Source organism: Zootermopsis nevadensis, unplaced genomic scaffold (assembly GCF_977971745.1).
Source record: "Zootermopsis nevadensis isolate Lab colony 2312 unplaced genomic scaffold, Znev_1.0 Znev_ptg000030l, whole genome shotgun sequence".
Taxonomy (NCBI): domain Eukaryota; kingdom Metazoa; phylum Arthropoda; class Insecta; order Blattodea; family Termopsidae; genus Zootermopsis; species Zootermopsis nevadensis.
This window is the reverse complement of record NW_028259162.1, coordinates 21,382,742-21,403,657: the sequence shown is the minus strand read 5'-3', so window position 1 is coordinate 21,403,657 and position 20,916 is coordinate 21,382,742. Positions and strand designations below refer to the sequence as shown.

The window sequence follows — 20,916 nt, the reverse complement described above, 5'->3', positions numbered from 1 at the left end:
AAATCTAAAAAGTTTATGAGATGTTTTGACAAGGTTCAACAGACTTAAACAGGTCACAGTCTGTTCGATCCAACCAGTCATAAGAGATTTACTATAGTTTGGATACATTCGAAGAGGTTTACATATGTTAGAGCAGATTCCGACTAATATGAGAAGTTTAAACGGGTATCGACATGTTTCAACACGTTTAAATTGGTAGGAGTTGGTTCGTATAAACTAGTCTTGACAGGTTTATAACGGATCGGCACAATCAAAGAGGTTTAGATATGCTTGAACGGGTTTGGACAGGTTGTGATCAAACGAGCTCATGGTATAGAAAACAAATGAAATAATGCTCTCATTACAATCAAGACATGTCCCTTTATTGAACATTATTAAACTGGCTGTGCATAAAAAGATACAAAAATATGTGATGATCTGATAACATCTCATTTACAACACACTTCACATTTCTCATGTAAACTCGCCTGGCTGACCACACCGATTTTGAAACCAGCAATTCAAAAAATTTACTATTATTTATAACATTTCACAATGTATCTCATACTGATTCCTATACTAAATTGTAATTCTTACATCACAGATTTTGAATAAAAATTATAAATACAGTCATCTCTGCAATTACGTATGTTTCGTTAACGCGAATTTGCTCCAATGAGATCGATAAAAGCTGTGTGTGAAATTCAAACTTTTGCATATGCGAGTTTGCTCCTATGCAATTTCATTCCTGGCACTTTAAACTTTCAAAGGGCTAATTTAATCTGTGCGGAGGTACCAGGGTTATTTTTACTACGCGATTTTCTATAGGTCGGCGTCTTACATGAATGCAACAATCACATAACAGCAGAGATGACTGTACACATCAATCACATGAAAGAATCGCGGGGACCAACGAATTGCCGATTGTAAGTGTTTAAAATATATTTTTTAAATTCCCTTAATTTTATTTACGTTATTTCAGAGCTTTAAATGTAATTCCATTGTATTACTCGTCGATGTTTGGGTGCCAGGAACGCATGTCATTGACTTCCCATTGATTTACATTATAAAAGGGTTTCAATTTACGCCGGTTCGTCCAGGAACGCATCCCCGGCGTAAATCGAGGGCTACCTGTATTGATGTGACTGCTGGCAAATAATTCTGCAAATTAAACACTTACAAGCTAGAAAAACAATTTGACACACATTGCTTGCCAGGCCATTTCCTGAGAAAAAGAAAATTATGGTGATTATATTGTTCACCGTTTCTAACATTTAAATAATCACAGATCAAGGAATGAAATTGTCTCCATTTATAAACATGGCCACTATTAGTATTTTACACAAATGTTCATGAAGTTTATTTCTTGGCTATGCTGCATGTTCAATACATACTTAAAACACTACCCTAATGTTATTCATTCCAATGAAATAATGGTATAGACTACCTGTTATAATACTTTTTTAAATATATAACTTCTTGCATTCATTATTTGTGTTAATAAACAAGATTTCTATATAACTGAGCCTAAAATTTAAACTTTACATTCTCTTCTCGCACTCCATCTGAAACACATGGTAGAAATGTTACTGTCTGTCCTGCAAACACAAGCTGCTATCATCCTGGTACTTTCTATATTACTGAAATGATCTCTGCCTACTACACTCGAAAGTATACAAACACTTGCCCCCAACACTCATAAACAAACAAATTCTTACATGATAATTGTGACATGACAAAAATTACTACTACAAATCAAACGGCTGATATAATACAGTGAACTTGTTGGCTAATGCACTGTTCCAGTAAATATGTATCCACCCGAAGGCGTTCATCAGAAAGAACTTAAGCAACATATACAACTGTAACACTTTATTTATGTAATAAATACTTATCAACATGATGCTCCAAATTATTATTGCTGCAAAGAGTAATAAATTCCTTTGCCATTATTTGAAAAGACAGAAAAGAACATTAATCTGAAATGACACTAGATGAGGGACAAGTTTAATAAGTGGTAAGAATACTTCCCTTACATGATTCTGTTTGCATCACCTGTCAACATACCTCAAATGCCATATACTGTCTAACCCTTCTTACTTCAAGCCTGATGAGAGAGGAGTGCAATCCTCTGGAACGTTGGCATAAAGTTAAAATACTATAGACCAGGAGACCACCATCTATACTCAGACGACTGCGAAACCTTAAACTGCGACAACTCTGATTTGTTCTTGTAATTTCTCATCTCTAATGCTGTAATGGAAGTGGTGCTTTAAGACTTCAACTGCATCTCCTTTGAGGAATCTGACAGTTCACATGCAAAGGGAATTCTTTCTGCACTCTCGTTATCCAGTAGACATAACAAAGAATTGTATGATTTGAGGTTTTCACAGCGGTGAGTATGAAGATTTCTGTCTTCTGGGTTGTTGCGATGTGTAGTCTGGTCGATGGTTACCAACATTTCAGAGGTCATACTGCCTCTGTCATCAGGGTGATTAATGTGAACATCTACCATACTACACGGCGCAACAACCCACAAGACAGAAATCTTCATAACAAAGAATTATCAGCATGTGTCAATTGTCTTGTCTCACTATCCTCAGATAGTAAATTAAACATATTTTATTCATCAAATTTTGCATTCAGTGAACAAACAGCCTTGGTAACTGATTTTCTTCAGTGTCCTGAAGATGTTAAAATTGGTGATCCTATACCATTCATTCCCACTCCATCTGAACCAAACTTCAGCTTCTACTGACCCTCTTTTGAAGATGAATTAAAATTGTGTTCTTCAGTTTTATTATGCCAGATATGAATGTTTCTTTTCTTTCTTTAAGACTTCATTACATGAAGACAATTTAAAATTTTCAAAATTCCAGTCACTCCAACCCTATTCAACTGCAACACCTACTTCCACCGTTTCAGTCTTAGAAACACTCTCTTGGTTGCCAGAGACTCGTTACTTAAGGCTTCATGGCTAACCAATTTCTTGCAAACAAATTCAGTTTCTGGATTACTTACACTAGACAATTTAGTTCTGTTTCTGTGACTGAATTTCCACTTTCAGTACATTCTTTGGGCAGAGGTTCTGAAACATCCTGAAAATCCTCACTATCTGAACTCTCCAATGTAATTATCCGGCAATAACGTTTATTATTCCTAATTGAATTAGATTTAACGTTTTTTCCACTAGTTCCCTCTCCACAGTCACTGACGTCACTAACACTGCTTGACCCCTTACGTTTTCTTCTTCTTCTTCGTTTCCATTTAGACTCTGCTTCTAATATGGCTTCAGCTACTTCAAGAGCTGAAGCTTCCATCTCCTCACTCTGTGGTTCTTCATTCACACAGAATGAGTCCTGCAACAAACAAATAACCAAGCTAAACAGAATATAAGCCAGCACTGTCTTTTGCATTCAAACGTTTCATATTTTCACTGCTGTTGATAGTTATTTTGTCTGTATGTCAGAAAAGGGTAGTAGGTTATCATGAGCTTGATTACCACCACATTACGAAAACACCAAGATTGCTCCACGATTCACAAAGTCAGAATTCCCACAATTATTAAAACTGCATAAATGTCTTTACTTTCTGAATCAAGTGTAAATTGTCAGTAAGATAAAGACTCAGCACTACAGAACATATAGAAATATAATTAAAATTATTGCCCTACAAATGGAAATATGAAGTAAACTTAATTAGTAGGATTTCAAGTTCTCACAGTGCATTTTAGTTTGGCAGCATTTCAGAGGTCCTTGCTGCCTCTGTTATTAGGGTGAAGAGTATGCATTATCCTGATGATGAAGGCAGTAAGGACCTCTGAAATGTTGGCAAGCTTCTACCAGATTACACAGCACTGTAACCCAGAATACAGCCATGCCCCTGAACATGTTTCATTCTGGGGGAAATTTTTAGCTTTCCAAAAGTTTAATTCATTGTAATGACATTTATTCCCATAGTTGTAAACTCTCATTATAATGGGCTTTACTATATTCCACAGTGAGTATAACACATCTGACGCCGTCTTCTGTCATTATGTCTATGAACCCACACATAGAAAAATGTTCCTCCCATTCTAACAAACCCAATTTTTAAAACTTACTGGCAAAAACAATTTGGTTAAGAAAGATTTTTGTTAGTAAAGGAAAATGTTAGTGACAGATATCCAAGCAATGGACGCCTCAATCTATAGCAGCAAGGACCTGTAGACAGCTTGGACATAAAATTTCTTTCAGACTTCTCTGATTCTCTATTCAACCTTTCCACTTACATCTAAGTAAGAAGTCTCAAAATCTGCTTCCACTTCGGAGAATACGCTGTCCAGTGGCACTGCTGGTTTATGAGCAGGCATCTTGAATCGACCACATCGATCACCTGGACTTCTGTAAAGTGTAACAAATACAGGTTACCAATCACATAAAACCCCACTTAATGGTACCTGCACCTTGTCATGGTGGTGGGGCTTGACCCCAAGAGCTATGCTGGCAATAGCATAGCTACTGGTAGGGCCTCCATAGCCAGATTGGTCGAGGGGGAGAAGTCAGACTAAGACAGGTACCCTGGTCCTCCAGGTTGGGGGTTGGTCGCAAGGCTAACAACCTTGCACCATAAAAAGGAAGATGTTTCAAAACCTCAATCAAAACCTCGGACAGAATGAACCTAACAATAGGATCGAATGGAAGAGGAGAACTGAGGAGGCCATGGACCAAATACGGACCGGAGAGCCATAGAAGAATAAGAAGAAACCCCCTCTATAAAATCTGATAACTTCTATCAGAAAACTTGACGTAATATCCCAAAAGACTGTTGTATTTATCCTCCCCACCACTGCAAGAAACAAATTAAAAAAACACTACCAATTCTTTCCAAAATTTTATTAAATGTGCCCTAGATGTCACAAACATACAAATTGCTGCATGTCTAGAAATAAGTTTAATAAACTGTAAGATAAAGGTATGACATTACAATCTTTACTAGAAAGAAAGCAAGTCAAAAATTATTTCAGCTTCCCTAAACCCTCTGGTCTGCAATATGGGGCAGAATAAAGCAACTAATGATGCCAAATACTGTCAATATTGAAATTTTGGATTTCATGGATAAAAATATTTCAGAAGTGGAACCCTAGTGACACAGGCAATGATAATCAGGAACCTGATCACTAAGGTGGCACAACAAATTGTGAAGAAAGAGATGGAAAAGCAGCTCCTGTTGTCACTGAGTCGCATGAAAATCTGCCTCTAGGATGTCCCCTATGGCATGATCATACTAAATTTCATCAAAATACTTCAATGGCAAGATCACATGGGAATAGGGAATTTAAACTCTGTACAATGGAGCTGCTGGCTGGATTTTACATTTGGGGTTAAAGATTTTACCAGAATGCTACTGTAACATACGGCCCAGCTGGAATGCACATAACCTTGACACACAACTGATAAAGGATAATTTACATATCCAAGTAAATGTTAACTTCATCTTTCTAGTTTCCATTGAAAAAGTAGAATGAACTACTGTTTTCACACTCACTTATTCAATAAAAATGCAATGACCTCCATAGAAACAATGAATCTTACATCATTAGTTCATATCTATTGCCTCTCAATGAAAAAATTTCATTATTATGAATATAATTCATCAGCCCACAAACGTTTGTCGTACTGAGATAATTAGTTTACTGGCCAGTACTTTTTCACGTAATGCACAGCTTTTAATATGTGGTGTGCTGTGTTATGTAAGCATGAACATTTTGTTTAACTTGCCAGTTCAGATAATGCTATATCAAGTGCATTGAATTAATCTTTGTTACTTTCATTTAAATAATAACTGGCTCAAAAAGAAATAAACACTGCCCTACCTGCATTATTTTTAAAATTATAATGCCATCCTATAATATATTTAACTAAAATTAGGGAGAAAGAGATGAAGATTGTGCATATTGATCATTTTCAGATGTATGATCTGAAGTTTTCACAGCGACCAAATGTAATGAATTCTTCCATGTAAGGTGGTTTAAGGGAGAAACCTCCAGATTTTCAGATGTTACATGCGCCTGTTACAATATAACAAAAAGAGATACAGAGGTATTAAAAAGGCATCCAGCAGAGGCAATGCGTTAAAACTTGATGAAAATGAAAACATAAACATATAGATAATGCAAGAATTGGAAGATAAAAGAAAAGTGGTTCAGGGGTTAAGACTGGCAGCCAGTAACAAGACATACCGTATGATAGAATGAAGAAATTTGGCTTGTATATCAGTGTGTGTCTGGTTACCCGACTCACTAACAAAACTGGAATCGTAGTCATCGAAACCACTGATGTCTTCTTCATTGAAACTTGATGAGGGGCATGAACCAGATTCCTCAGCCTCTCTTTCCACAAAGATGCACTGAGGTAAAGAATGCTGCAAGAAACAGAAATCTTTAGTAGTCACATACATCATTTCTCAAACTACGAGGCGCGTCCCAAAAGTAAGTTTCCCTGGGGCCGTTTACAGAAACAAAACACAATTTCATGGAAATATTTATTGCAACAGATACAGCAAGTGTCCAGCTATTTTTCAACATATTCGCCACCGGAATTGAGACACTGGTCATACCGTGGGACCAACTTTTGAATACCTGTGTCGTAGAAGTCTGCCGCCTGGGATTGGAACCACTGTGTGACAACCATCTCCGCCTCTCTGTCATTCTCAAAACGCTGACGCTGACCGGACAGGAATTTCTTGAGGTGTAGGAAAAGAAGGAAATCACTGGGAGCGAGGTCTGGGCTGTAGGGTGGATGATTAAACACCTCCCAGCTGAACTCCTGCAGGAGACTTGCTGTCCGTCGAGCCGTGTGCGGCCTAGCGTTATCACTGACCGCACTTCACAGTCGGCGGGAGCTGGAATAAGAATCTCCATCTTCAACAGCTGCAACGATGCTACTGTGAGAACGCGGGAAGTGCCGTTAGTGCATGCGCCATGCTACGTCATTGCTCTATCACGTACGCACAGTCGCTTCGCGCAATATAAGGTTTGCTAGCTGTGGGACGAGTGGGAAACTTACTTTTGGGACGCGCCTCGTACAATGCACAGTGAAACACATCTTCTAACAAATACATAGACAGAATTTGTATTTCCATATAAATGGTACTCATTATATACACATGATACTGTATAGAAAGCCAACACGTGAAGTTTAGACAGCTGTTTTAATCCACTACACGATGTTTCCACCAGTGGAAATAAAGGAAAAATAATGGTATAAATACATCGCATAACAGCTCTTGAAGCACAAAACCTTTCTCGGAAGCAAGAACAAATAACATTAAATTGCAAGGATACTGCATTACTACAAAATTTATAGTATATAAACTTACCTTGGATTTTTTTTTAACAAGCGTCTTCCTTTGGTTTACATTTTTGTCAGTTTCACAGATAACCTTGCCTTCATTTCTCTTCTTCAGTCTCACTAAACTTTGGGATTCAAAATCTGAATCATCTTCAGAAGAAATTTCAATTACATCAGTTGTCATTACTGGTACATAACTGTCCTTAAGTTTGTTGCCACTTAAATTATTATTATTATTATTATTATTCACACCTGCAGTAAGTCTTGGCCGGTTACTCATTCGGCTTGTTAACCAACCACAGTGTTGAACAGGAAATGACTTGCACTGCTTTATTTTTTCATCAGATGTGTTCTGAGGAGGGTTATTCGTATCATGTGGAGATAAAATTACACTTTCATTAGATATTGAAGAAATATTTATTTTCCTGTTTCTTACAAGAGGCTTCATAACTGGTGAATCATCATCTGATGTTGGAGCTCTGCAAGTAACTCTCTCTTTCTCACTGATACCCTTGTGTTGCAGTACTGTCCTCTCCGAGCCAAAAGAGACAAGCCAATCTGCCTGGCCCTCAAAATTTTTACTTCTACTCGTTTCCTTCTTTGTGTCACAAAATACAGCGTTGGAAGCAGCATTAGAAACTTCTGCATACTGAATTTCATCCCTTATGATTCTGGATGGACTTTCCCTATCAATATTTCTTCTCTTTGATTCTGCAGATGATTTATCTAGTGAACTTCCTACAATTTTTACTGATAAATTTTCCATGCAAGTAAACTTAGCTGATTCTTTTAACTTATACTTTGAACTCATGCGTGAAAGTAATGGCTTTCTTACTGCAGTGGTTGGCAGACTATTACCGACAACAGATTCAGATATTTTTGGTACTAAGGTTTTAACTGAAGCAACCCCAAAGTCGAGCACTGGATCAACTACTTGTTTTTCTGCAACGCCATCCTCCGACTCAACAACTTCATGGTTCACAGATCTGTCACTATGTGTTTCTGGTACAATGTCCACTGCACACTCTCCCTGAACAATCGCTGAAGTTACTGGTGAGCTCTGTTTACAGGCAGTGAGGGTACAACAATCCACAGCTAAATCAGCAAAAATATCATCATCACTATCACGAAGATAATCATGTTCCAAGTACTCTTCTTCCGATTTCCTATCACCATTTAATGACACATCTTGAACTGCAGGGCATGTCATTTTATTTGTTGGGCTATGAGAATATTTTCTTATCTGAGAACAGACGATTGGACATCCTGGTGATGTGGCATCTGAGGGTTTGTCTTTAAGAGCATAGTTTATTGAATCTGAAGACACATGTGCTATGGTATGTGATTTACTGAATTTGCTGGGTACATCACAGGAGAGGACATTTTCAGAACACTCTTGTACATGTTTACTTCTTTCTTCAGTGGCCATGGCTCCTTCCACTGACTCACATGGCAATACTAACTCTTCAACATCAGTAACAGTGTTCTGCTGTGATGTAACCTGAAATTCTTTCCTGTTCTCCATACTTATCGTCTTACTGACCATACCGAGGAGTTGTGTGACAGTGTACATTGTAGAGTTCAGTGTGGTGCTTGTACAGACTTCTTGATTCCTCAAATGTTCCACCCTTTTTGCATCAGATTCCAAGTTAAAAAGTTCCTGTGTCACACCGAACAAATCAAAGTTAGGTCTTGGTGGACTTGGAACGTTAGATACAAGTGAATTCAACAGTAGCAGGTCTTCACAGTCACCAGCCATGACAGTGTCCACAGACGTCTCACCCTTGACTTCCAGCCGCTGGGTTCTGCTTGAAGTCAAATTTCCCCCTTCTTCTTGTACAGTCCTTAAACATCTTGGGAACAGATTCTTCTTATGAGTTTTTGGTGTTGAGCATACGGGTACTGTCCGTGTTGGTTTGAGAATGACATTCTTTGGCGCAGAACAAAAGATGGGTGACACAGGTGAGAACAAGAGATTACAAGGTTTGTTTGGTGTTTCCTTGGGAGAATGGTTTGTTGAATCTAAACAACTTTCCATCTGTCCACCTCTTAGTGGTAAATGTTCTATGTTACGTGGTTTATTGGCTATGCCTGCTGCAATACTGGAAGGACACATACCTGGAGATTCCTGCACATCTTCCATTTCTCTTTTTGGTGTTATCATACTGTCTCTTCTGCTTTCGATTTCTACTAAATCTGAATTTCTGTATCTATTATGAGGGCAAACGTTCACATCACTGTGTGAAGTCTTTTGATCTACTTCAGGAACTGCCACTTCATCTTTCAAGTTGCCAATGGGATTCCCAGGAAGCAGCTCATCCTCAAACAAGCACTTCTCAAACAGATCGAAGTCCAAATGAAAGTTAATTTTCATGTTCCCGCCATTCTTTTGAGACTGTACCTGACTGGCACTTTCAGGGTTGCAGTCAATGGTAAGTTTTTGTTTGATAACAGAGATGTCAATGTTGTGATCAAAGCCTTCATTAACTGAACCATTTTCCAGGTCCAGAAACTGCCTTAAATCAAATGCATTCACATTAGCCTCAGTGAAATTGTCCAGAGCACATGGATCAAGAGGCTTGTAACATCCACTGTCTTCTGTCTTATTCCTAATGGCAGATGAACAAGCCATTATATGATGGCAGTAAAATAAAGAATTTTTGCAAAAATAGCATAAGTCATGACTAGTTAAATCATTCTTTTCTGGAAAAGCTTTATGTCCACTTATTTTTTCTGCCAAAAAATTATGAGCAATTTCACAACTGTGATCATTACACATTTCTTTCAATTCCATATATGACTTTGCATTCGTTTCTCCATCTGCATTTTCCTTCATATCTTCTGCTGTTGTCTGAAGTAATGGAATGCAGCTTGACTCGACAGCTATGCTTTCAAACTGCACAACTTCAGGTTCAGTATAAGCTTTATCAATCTCTTGGTCCTTATTCACACTGTGTTTCTACAAAATAAGAAACAAGTACAAAATTACATGACATCATAATCCAGAAGATCACAATCCAACTACACCAAAAATTATTCATACACATAAACAAACAATACAACAGATTTGAAGGAACAGCTTGTTATCAGCCTTAAACTACAGAATGTATGCTAGATGACTCAGGCAAGTTATATCCAGTTACAAGATATAAACATGTACAACGCTGTCACGTATGCTTGTGTTGGTGTCATCCGAGAAAACAAGCTCCTCCACCTAGCTGTAGTGATGCAGTGTGAGGGACAGATGTGTGTGCATGTTCTCAGTCTTTTGATGACTATTTTGTATAAATGAGAAAATAAATTTGATGGAGAATTTGCCAGACAGTAGGCTTCAACAAACTGAGCAAAGCAGCATCATGTCAAATGTTTAGAGCATGGAGCTCTGGTAAACAGGCATGAGATACCAGTCTGCTCTCAGGTGTACTGGTAGGGCATGGGGTTCCAGATGGTTTCACGTCTTTCACTGAACCTGTAGTTGACTAAAATTTTGTAAACTATGCCATTATGGTGATGCGACATATCGTGAATTCTAAAATGCCTTAAAAAATTCTGCTGTTACCATAAAAGATTTACTTAATAATAAAACACTCTACACAAGGAACACGTTGTATTCTTCAGAAATCAACTTTAAACCCGAGGCTCCTTGCCAGCTAATCTCCCAAACCTGTTCAAAGTTATTAAGCTCCACTGTGCATGTACATACACATTTATTACACTCCATGGACCCATAAGTTAGTTAGATGACAATAGCATCTGGATAAAATAAATACATATTTAGTACAACTCAAACAATTATGGGCATTTCACATAAAATAAGCATAGGGTTTACATAAAGTAGTAAATTGTTATAAATAAATAAATAAATCCATTACTTACAGTATGTGTAGCCATTATTTGCAAATAAAATCTTTCAACTGTTTCTAACAAACTCCGCACATTAAGCTGTAAAATCTCACCCCACAGACAATATAATATGAGCTTTTAACAGTTGTCGAAAAATTCAATTCAATTCAATTCAATTCAATTCAATTCAATTAATTTATTTACGTGTTTGCCAACAGCAAGAAGCCAATAACAGGCAAACACTGATAATATATACAATAATAGTGAAATAAAAATTAAAAATATTACACAAACGGATTAACTAAACTTATAAATATACAGTATTAAATATAACTGCCAAGTACAGGCAAACCCAAAATAGAAACAATATTAACACAGAGCAAAAAATGAAGGAATATAAATAAAAACAAATAATCCACGTAGGGAACACTAATATAATTGTAAAACTTTAAAAAATATAAAAAGACAGATAACCAAGCTAGATCATTTCCCTTGTTGAGAACGTTCGCTCAAGGGAGACAATGTTTGTGCTAAATACGTCCAAAGATTTACATACGTCATTTGCAGCGATGACGCACCTGGCTGAAGGACTATGCCTTAGTGCACTGCTCACACACAGTAATAGCATCTCATATTAAAGTACCAGAAGTGTTGAAAAATTACAGGTAAGTTAACATTTTCTGCTATAAAAACAATAATTCTATGAACACTGAATAACAGATACATACAAGACCTGAATTAAGATGAGTTCCCACTTCACACTCTGAAGTAGGAGACCTAACTCTTCGCTTCACAAAATGTTTGCCCTTCCTCCTTTGTTTTAGCCATATCAAACTGTCCTGTTCCTTGGACAACACACCTGCACAAACAGCAACAATAAACACATTACACCAAGAAACATTTATCTTATTAATTAGTATATTGTTACATTTTATTATTCTATTTTATAAGAAAAAAAATTATGTTGATGGGGATTAACATTATAAGACAGAATGAATGACGAGTTTCCCACACAGTTTTTAAACTAAATAACCATTAATCATGAAAATAATGTCTCTTTTAAACACTGCACCAACTAGAACCACAAAAAGAACTCAGTTATAACTATAATACATTATACAAAAGTCATTAAGGCACTTTAACATACATTAATGATATATCATAAATCTGATATCATAAGCAATTTTGTGGAAGAACTTGACATGCAAACCTAGTAACAGCTGGCACTCTGGAATTGTAAATTCCTATTCTATGTGAAAGTCACCTTCTGTTTGTGCGGACTCTACTGGACACTGTAGGTTTTCAGCATACTGAAGGAGTTCTGTCAGCATTCTACAGTCATCAGTGTGCCTCACCAACACAGAAGATTGCAAAGTCTGTTGCCATTGCAACCATTTTCCGAGGTCCAATTTTTGGGAGTCATCTTGCTGGTTGGAAACCCTGTCCACATTGAAAGCTTGGTGAAGCTCACCTAAACAATTAGCACAAAAAGTACCATTGACTAGACATGAAGTTAGGACACATAACAAATTAACTGATATAAGAAGTTTCTACCTGAAATAATTTCCTGATTATAAAAATTTGTATAATTAGGCTTCTTCTACATAATTTTGAAGTTATTCTTCTCTGTTAAAATATTCAACACACATTTTATTTTCTGCGTTCAGAAGATGGCCAACATGGCTGAAAAGTCATCATAACATTTGAATACTGGATTATTAGGCAGCCTATGAAAAAGGCTGGAAATATGGGAAAGAAAAAAGAACATTGAAGAGGCGTGCCGTGTTTGTCGATTTGTGAAATCGGCTGCTATGTCTTGTCGACAGCAGCTGAATCTCTGTGCAAACTCACCCATGTTCAGCACCACAAAGTTAAATACAGACCTCTAATCACTTTTGTCTTCCTCTACACTGCCCCAGAGGAGGTATCGTGTGTAAAAGTCTCCCAGCAGTAGAAGAGGAGCAGGGACCTGGGAGAAAAAGTCCTTGAGATCTGCCAAGCTAACAATAGTGTGGGTGGGAGCGTTGTGTCAAAGAGCTCAGGGAGCGACAGGTTAGTCAACCTATCTTGGAGTCGAGCTGTCACTGGTGGAGTAATATGCTAGAGTATGCTTGAACAAAGTGGTTTATTACATGTGAAGAATATCCTTTCCAGCAGTTTTGCTGCTTAAGGCTGTAGCAATAGCTAGCATCTTACTAGAAGCAATGTACCATCCAAGAACGATTAAACAGAGCTTTGAATCCAGTGAGTTAGGAGAGTATTCTATTGTCAGTTCTGATTTCAACAAGAAGTGGCAAAGTCAACAGCCAAGAAGCATTCTTCACAGGTCGTGTAATTTGGTCAAGCACCTACTCAATGTAAAATTGGTCATTGTCCTATATGGGTTCTTCTGTGTCAATATCATGAGAAATAACGGTACTCAACATCTAAAATAAGACAAAGACTCAGTCACCTTCTGATGTTTGTTTGGGTCTGGTTAAGAAGATGACAGGCACAAAGAAACTATATTAATTAGTCTCCCCTCCAGAAGGTATGACATCAGCCTGCCATCAGGTGGGCAGAAAAGGAAGGGCACAGAGTACCATCACCCCCAATCTCAGGAATCATGTCAGAGAAGAAAAGCCTCACTGGGAAGCACCAAAATGCAAGATCATATTTTGGCAAACATGACATTAAGACTTTACCATGTTCCCTTTCACACTATCTCATGCACAACAAACCTGTAGGGAAGGCAGCAGAGTGCCAGACTCCTTGGAGCCTACAAGAGTCTACATGAATTGAGATCAGGTATTTTATCCCTGATCTTGCAGCGGGGGCAGTGAGAAGGGTGCATTTAATATTCACTTCTAAGCTCTTCATGGGGACATACATTTTGGAGTTTGTGCTGAAGACCATATGGCAAGACCACGGAGACAGGACATATCCCTCCTGGCGAGGCAAAAGTTTCTAAACCTCTAAACTTACAGAGCCTTTAATCTACATACTGAGAATACATACAGAAGTAAAGAGGAAGCTATCACATGTGCAGCACAGTTCAGACATGGCAGGTGTGTTAATCTTGAAAAGGGGCCAGCCGAGAAGACTAAAGAGATGCTTATTGGTACGGCACAGATGATGCATGAAAATGGTGGAAGGTAAGACGATGGATGGAATCGACATTTCCACCTCCCACATCAGGATGTGGACCGACCTACCTTGACGCAGCATTTTATGCAGAATAAATAGACTGGTACTAGCAGAATCAGAAAAGACTGCTGTGCAGTTGGCTTAGGCCTCATGCAAAACAGCGATGCCTGAAGTTAGCAAATATAATATATACTGAGCTTCACAGGCAAACAAACACATAAGAGACACGAGTCGTCAGAAACGTAAAGTTGTATAGTATAATAGTAATATGGGAAAGACTATAAACAGATATAGAAAGAAAATATGAATTAGTCTTTTATATGTAAAGCACACTTACGTTTTCCTTTTGAATGTAGTTCCTCCATGTCTCGAAACCTATCAAATGCTGGAACTGTTCTTCCACCCCAAAAATCTGCTAGCTCATCCTCTGTGCAGTATGGTGAGCTTACTTCCTTCCTTCTCAGTCCTACACCAAGTTAAAACAGAGAATACGTAGATCTCATGTAAGAAACAAGTATGTGGATCTTGGATAGCCAAGAAATGAAGGAACATTTGCATTCAATACATGTTTACAGGCAAGTCTATAACCTCTAAACACTGAGAAATACTTACAACTTTATGTTCCTTATGGAGCTATGGATAAGAACACTAAACGGAGAAAAGCCTTAAATGGAGGTCTCCACAAGAACCTATTATTACATGCAAGCTTATGAGTCATCCACCAATACAACATACAGTGTACCATACTCTTACGTATGAGACTATGACCTAATGCAGCACGGCTGGAAGGAGTCTGTTGCAAAGTGGTAAAGTGTTCTCACCCACACTCACCAACTCACCAAAACAAGACCGCCCATACAAGCACACGCGCGCACAATTTAATTTTTACATGTTGCAATTAACAACATCAAACAAACCACTGATCTGGAAACTTTTTGAATGTATTCTGCACATAATCAAAGCATATACAGATTTATGGGAATACACACCACATCAAACTTTTGGGAAGAAAATTAAAATAAATGTCATTTACAAGCCTTATCTAAGTTTTAAAATCAATTAAAATTTTTGAAGTTCAAATGACAGTGACTATAGTGATATGATGACAACCACTTTACCTTTTCTGTTTATCCACCATAGTTTAGGGAACTGCCTCCCCCCCAACCTCTCTCTCTCTATACATATATTTATTTATATGTTTATAACAAGAAAGAAAGAGAAATAACACCCGCAGACTGCTAAAATAATCGCACCACATTCTTTTCCCCACCTCAAGCAGTGCTTCTAGCATAACATTTCAGCTGAATTTGATAACTAGGATATTTAGATGAAATATAGATGCATTACTGACAAAAGTAGAGAATACAGCTACTCACTGTGGTAACTGATGAGCCCAGACCTAGAGAACTATAGAAGAAAACAGAAACTTGTGTGAATAGTACAGGTAGCCCTTGATTTACGCCGGGGATACGTTCCTGGACGAACCGGTGTAAACTGAAACTCTCTTATAATGTAAATCAATGGGAAGTCAATGACGTGTGTTCCCAGCACCCAAACATTGACGAGTAATACAATGGAATTACATTTAAAGCTCTGAAATAACGTAAATAAAATAAATGGAATTTAAAAAATATATTTTATACACTTACAATCAGCAATTCGTTGGTCCCAGCGATTGACTGTGATTCTTTCATGTGATTGATGTGTACAGTCATCTCTGCTGTTATGCGATAGTTGCATTCATGTAAGACGCCGACCTATAGAAAATCGTGTAGTAAAAATAACCCCGGTACCTCCGCAGAGATTAAATTAGCCCTTTGAAAGTTTAAAGTGCCAGGAATGAAATTGCATAGGAGCAAACTCGCATATGCAAAAGTTTGAATTTCACAAACAGCTTTTATCGATTCATCGATCTCATTGGAGCAAATTCGCGTTAACGAAACATACGTAATTACAGAGATGACTGTATTTATAATTTTTATTCAAAATCAGCGATGTAAGAATTACGATTTAGTATAAGAATCAGTACGAGACACATTTCAAAACGTTATAAATAATAGTAAAATATATTTTTTCCACTTTTTTACTTGCTGGTTTCAAAATTGGCGTTATTCTGAATTGGCGCAAATCGAGGGCTACCTGTTTATGGACGGAACAAACCTGAACTATGTGCACTGCACACGATTCAGAACTTACCTATTACCTTACTGTTACTTGGATTCCCCATCAGTTTTCGAATATCCTGAAGCCTCTGCTTCTTTTTGTTTAAATATGTCTCTGCATCAGTGGGTACTGTGATGAACATACGGTGACACTGAGGCTCAATACCTGGTGGGATCATTCTTGGATTATTCCCGTACATATGGGCTCTGATGGAGCTCCCTTCAAGAAGTTTCTTGTTCATTGTCTGGTTCTGGTACATACTTGTCTTAAAATTCTGTCAACAAAGAACTACATAGGGTAAGACACTGCAGCCGAACAAGCACCTTTGGTGTCCAAAACTCAAGAGTATTGTGCACACAGAGAGGAAGCAGATTACTTTATTGCTCAAAGTTTTTCTTTTTTATTTAAAGATCACTTGTGGGAAAGTATATGCAGGACAGAGGGGCTGATTCGCAGAACCATTTTGCAAGAACACATATGACATCTATCCTTGTTTTAGTCAGAGAAATACAGTGGCAGAACAAAGTCAAGAATATTGGTTCTTCATTCAACATTAATGTGGCTGATCACCATAGAAGATTTCAGTGCAAAATGGCAGAATGGTAACTGTGTAGTGAGACTGCAGAGATGAGTCCAAAACAATACTAAAATTCCATTCATTACAGAAGTCATTATACAAAGTACAATCCAAGGGCATTAATCATCCAAAACCAGAGTTCCTACTATCCACATTTAGGACACGTACAGAATGCTCCTTGCCTTCAGTAACCAGCATCACAATGCGGCCTTCACGCTGGCGCCCAGTCCGCCCCATTCTCTGCACGAGCCGGATAGGAGACTTGTGTGCATCAAAGCACACAATGAGATCAACTTCACCAATATCCAGACCTTCTTCCCCCACACAAGTGGAGATGAGTGTATTGTAGCCTCCTGCCTTGAACTTATGCATTACCTGTAACATATACAATGAACTACAATAAAATAAAATTAAAAAACTTATTACATAATGAACCAAGAAGCAGTACTTATAAGAGCAATAATGCATGTATGATACCAGATATTTTAGACATTCACTTGCACTTTCACAATGAATAATACTAGCACTCGCTGATAAAAACAAGAAGAAAAGAAAAAACCTTATCATATGCTGCTGAAAATCTTCTTCATATATGGCAATTGTGGCCTTTTGGATTGTGTTAAGTAGCCTTGTGGCGGTAACCAACATTTTGAAGGAACCTACCACCTCCGCCTTTAGGGCTGAAGTTTGTCAGATCGGGAATAAGAACTGTATCCAGAGGAAAAGGAGGAAGATGGCGGTAACCAACATTTTGAAGGAACCTACCACCTCCGCCTTTAGGGCTGAAGTTTGTCAGGTTGGGAATAAGAACTGTTTCTAGAGGAAAAGGAGGATGATGGCCAATGGGAATGGTAAGAAAAGGGAACGGGAAGGTGAATAAGAGGCCGCGAGCCTCCAAACTGACAAAACAAAACATCTGATCATTCTACCACATCTGACTGCCTCGTTTTTCCATTTTGATGAACAAACAGATGGAATTGCCATGTGTTCATTCCCATTACCTTTGTCTGTTAATTTCGTCATGGAGGACTTCAAAGAATATGAACTCAATAGGACAATCCCTAATCCCTTCTGCTCATTCTGACATGTTCATAATCTCCATCACAACAGCCAAATCACCATGGAGACAGAGGGTCATATCACCTTCCTGAACATTGATGTATATAGCAAACAAGATGGCTCCTTGGGACACAGAGTGCACACAAAGCCCACCAACACAAAACAACAAAAACAAAAATGTTAGGAAAAGAAAAAGGTGAAAATGGTACCTGAGTAAATACAGGCCTGCATGCATCATCACCCCCTTCCCACAAAACAAAAACTAAACATTACTTTTGCTTACCTTAAGTTGCTGTTTTTGAGTAAAGCCCTTAGAGTTCTTGCCAGTCGATGATTGACCCACAAAGGTCATTGGTTTAATTAAAGGGTGGTGCTTTTGCAGGATATGGCACACTTCAATAACAATGTCACGATACTGAAAAATTAAAAGTTGCCCTCTGATGTAATCATCCTGCGTTAAAAAAAACTGCATATTCCGATATTATTTCTCCCAATGTCACTTTTCAAAAGTGTTATGCACACATGCAGACACACACACACACATAATACCACACAGTATTGAATTAGTTAAGCATTAGGATAGAATGGTTACTGAAATGGCCTTATAATTTTGAGACATGAGACATCTGCATTTTGTAACTGTTGCCTCCATCACCAAGTGGTAATGGCCCACAACTGGGACCATCATGGTCTATTTGACATCCTGTATCTGGAGAAGTAAATTATCAGTTAGACTCGTATAATGTTGGTTAGTAACAAAGACAGTTTACTTTCGTTCTCTAAACTCTTCGCGTACATTGTTCACTTCACACTTCGCCTGTAACACCTACAAATGAAGATACTAAGCAAGTTTAAATCCATTTAATAAGAGTGCACTTAAAGAACCAAGAACTAACCTGACAGAATATCATGGCTCGGGTGACAACATTCTTCTCCTGGAAACTTTTAAAATGATGCACCACAATGTCTTGCAGCTTCTCCACCTTTGGATGCGAGTACACATATGATGCTGATTCCTGTCCACTATGTGGCTGACGAAAAGAACGAGAAAAAAGGATAAAATTAATCTTGACAGGCATATTTAATAATATATAAAGACACATAAGAAGCATATTGTTTTTTGACATTTTGACATAAATACGTCTATAAGGAAGGGTCATTCGGCAAAAAAGGGAAACGAAAAAGTGTAACTTCATTGTTATGTTACCTAGGAAACAAACCTCATCTGTTTACTCAGCATTGTTGTTACCTAGGAAACGTTACATTACATTAAAATACATTACTTTACATTACATTCAGCTACCACAGACCCATTTTAAGCGTAACTAATTGAAGTTGATTAAGCAAAGTCTTAATCAAACTTTACTCAATTGTAAAGCGGGTATGGAACCATGGTTCCACTATCACTTTTTATCCCCTAACCCAATGACATACTGACTTATATAACTCACTCATTTAATAATGAAAGAAAAAAGAAATGTTCCATACCATCACAATCACAAGATGAACTATCACTAGCAACTTCTTGACACTCTTCGCCCACAACATGAGCGCTGTAACACTTCTATTGAGACATGCGACTACTAAATATTTCTGCGCTAGTACCTGCTGTTTATGCTGCATTTCATCAAACACCAATAGTACTTACAAATGGCATGGACGTGTCAGGCTCAGGGTCCACTTGGTTGTCTGGTCCAAGCTTTTCCCTCAATTCATCCAGTAACTTCTCTAAATCACTCTCATTCTTTAGATACGCGTGAACAACTGCCGTTCCTCGATTTTCATTTAACACGCCTGCAATACAGAACCAATCTCATGACTGCTCAAAAAGATTCTCTTTCATCCTAAATGGAATGAATCTCACAACGATAATTTTACAGATTAATTAATGCAGGTAGGAAAATAATTATTCTATTTTGAAGTGGTTACCTGAAGATATGAAAACAACAAAGAATAAATAAACATTCTCAATTCTTGTACTTGCAATTAACAGCTTATTACAAGTCGTCCTTTATAAGAACAAGTCACTGTTGCTGCTTCAACATGTCAACTTATATCACAAGTACTTGTCACAAAAACAATAAAGAATGTAAAGTAAATAAATAAAACATACATCACCTTATACACTGATTCTAAATATCATAGTTGAAAGTACTGGTCTACCATTACAAAGAACCTATCTTAATTGTTTTTGTCCTCCAAAATGGCAAATGACCCGAAATTCAATCCACAGCATCTTCTACTTTGCCCTATGGCGAGCCCCCGACTTCAAAGAGGTCCAAGTACTCTGTCATAGTCTGAATTTATGCACATATGAAAATTCTGAAACAGTGGCTGCTAATGAAATTTTACTACATCAAAGATCTTATTATCAAAACTCAAAGTAGGAAAAATGCTACATTTCCTTTAAGGTCTGTTATCCATATCAGTACATACCAACCAAAAACTTATGAAATGAGCGTAGACCATACAGTGAGAGTAACTCCAGTGAATGTAAAAGAGTTATGCACACAGCAAATCTTGCCTCGATGTGTCCAGACTGTGCTCGTAGTATATGTGATGGAGGATTCTGACGGAACATGTCTCTGGCTTTCAGTATCTACAGGGAAGAAACAATATAGCATTTACACAAAAATTAATAGTTCCAACATAGACATAAATACACACAAAATAAAACTCGCGTTGTGCTAATCACTGACAGTAAATGCTAACTCCATGGAGTGAAGAAATTCTTGAGAAGCTATCAGTACACTCATTTAGGCAAGAAATCCCCTGCCCTTTATGAAACCCAAAGGCTCAACCAGTAACTATCCTGAGTTAAATGGATCCAATCTATAC

General features: G+C 37.7%; 1 protein-coding gene across 2 annotated transcripts in view; it reads right to left on the bottom strand.

Annotated features, from left to right (window-relative positions):
• Positions 1-340: 340 nt before the first annotated feature.
• Fancm (FA complementation group M) overlaps positions 341-20,916 on the bottom strand; it is a 29,465-nt gene continuing 8,889 nt past the window's right edge. Inside the window, exons 9-21 of one of the 2 annotated variants that reach the window (XM_022081086.2) lie at positions 20,515-20,677; positions 19,727-19,872; positions 18,975-19,109; positions 18,362-18,493; positions 17,188-17,394; positions 16,476-16,716; positions 14,617-14,745; positions 12,418-12,624; positions 11,882-12,012; positions 7,339-10,269; positions 6,200-6,381; positions 4,250-4,361; positions 341-3,338 (exon numbers count right to left, since the gene is read on the bottom strand). In XM_022081086.2, the coding sequence (XP_021936778.2) occupies positions 2,997-3,338; positions 4,250-4,361; positions 6,200-6,381; positions 7,339-10,269; positions 11,882-12,012; positions 12,418-12,624; positions 14,617-14,745; positions 16,476-16,716; positions 17,188-17,394; positions 18,362-18,493; positions 18,975-19,109; positions 19,727-19,872; positions 20,515-20,677 (5,058 nt within the window). In that variant the 3' untranslated portion in view covers positions 341-2,996. The remainder of the gene's footprint in view (positions 3,339-4,249; positions 4,362-6,199; positions 6,382-7,338; positions 10,270-11,881; positions 12,013-12,417; positions 12,625-14,616; positions 14,746-16,475; positions 16,717-17,187; positions 17,395-18,361; positions 18,494-18,974; positions 19,110-19,726; positions 19,873-20,514; positions 20,678-20,916) is intronic. The other variant, XM_087358322.1, reaches the window with a different exon arrangement.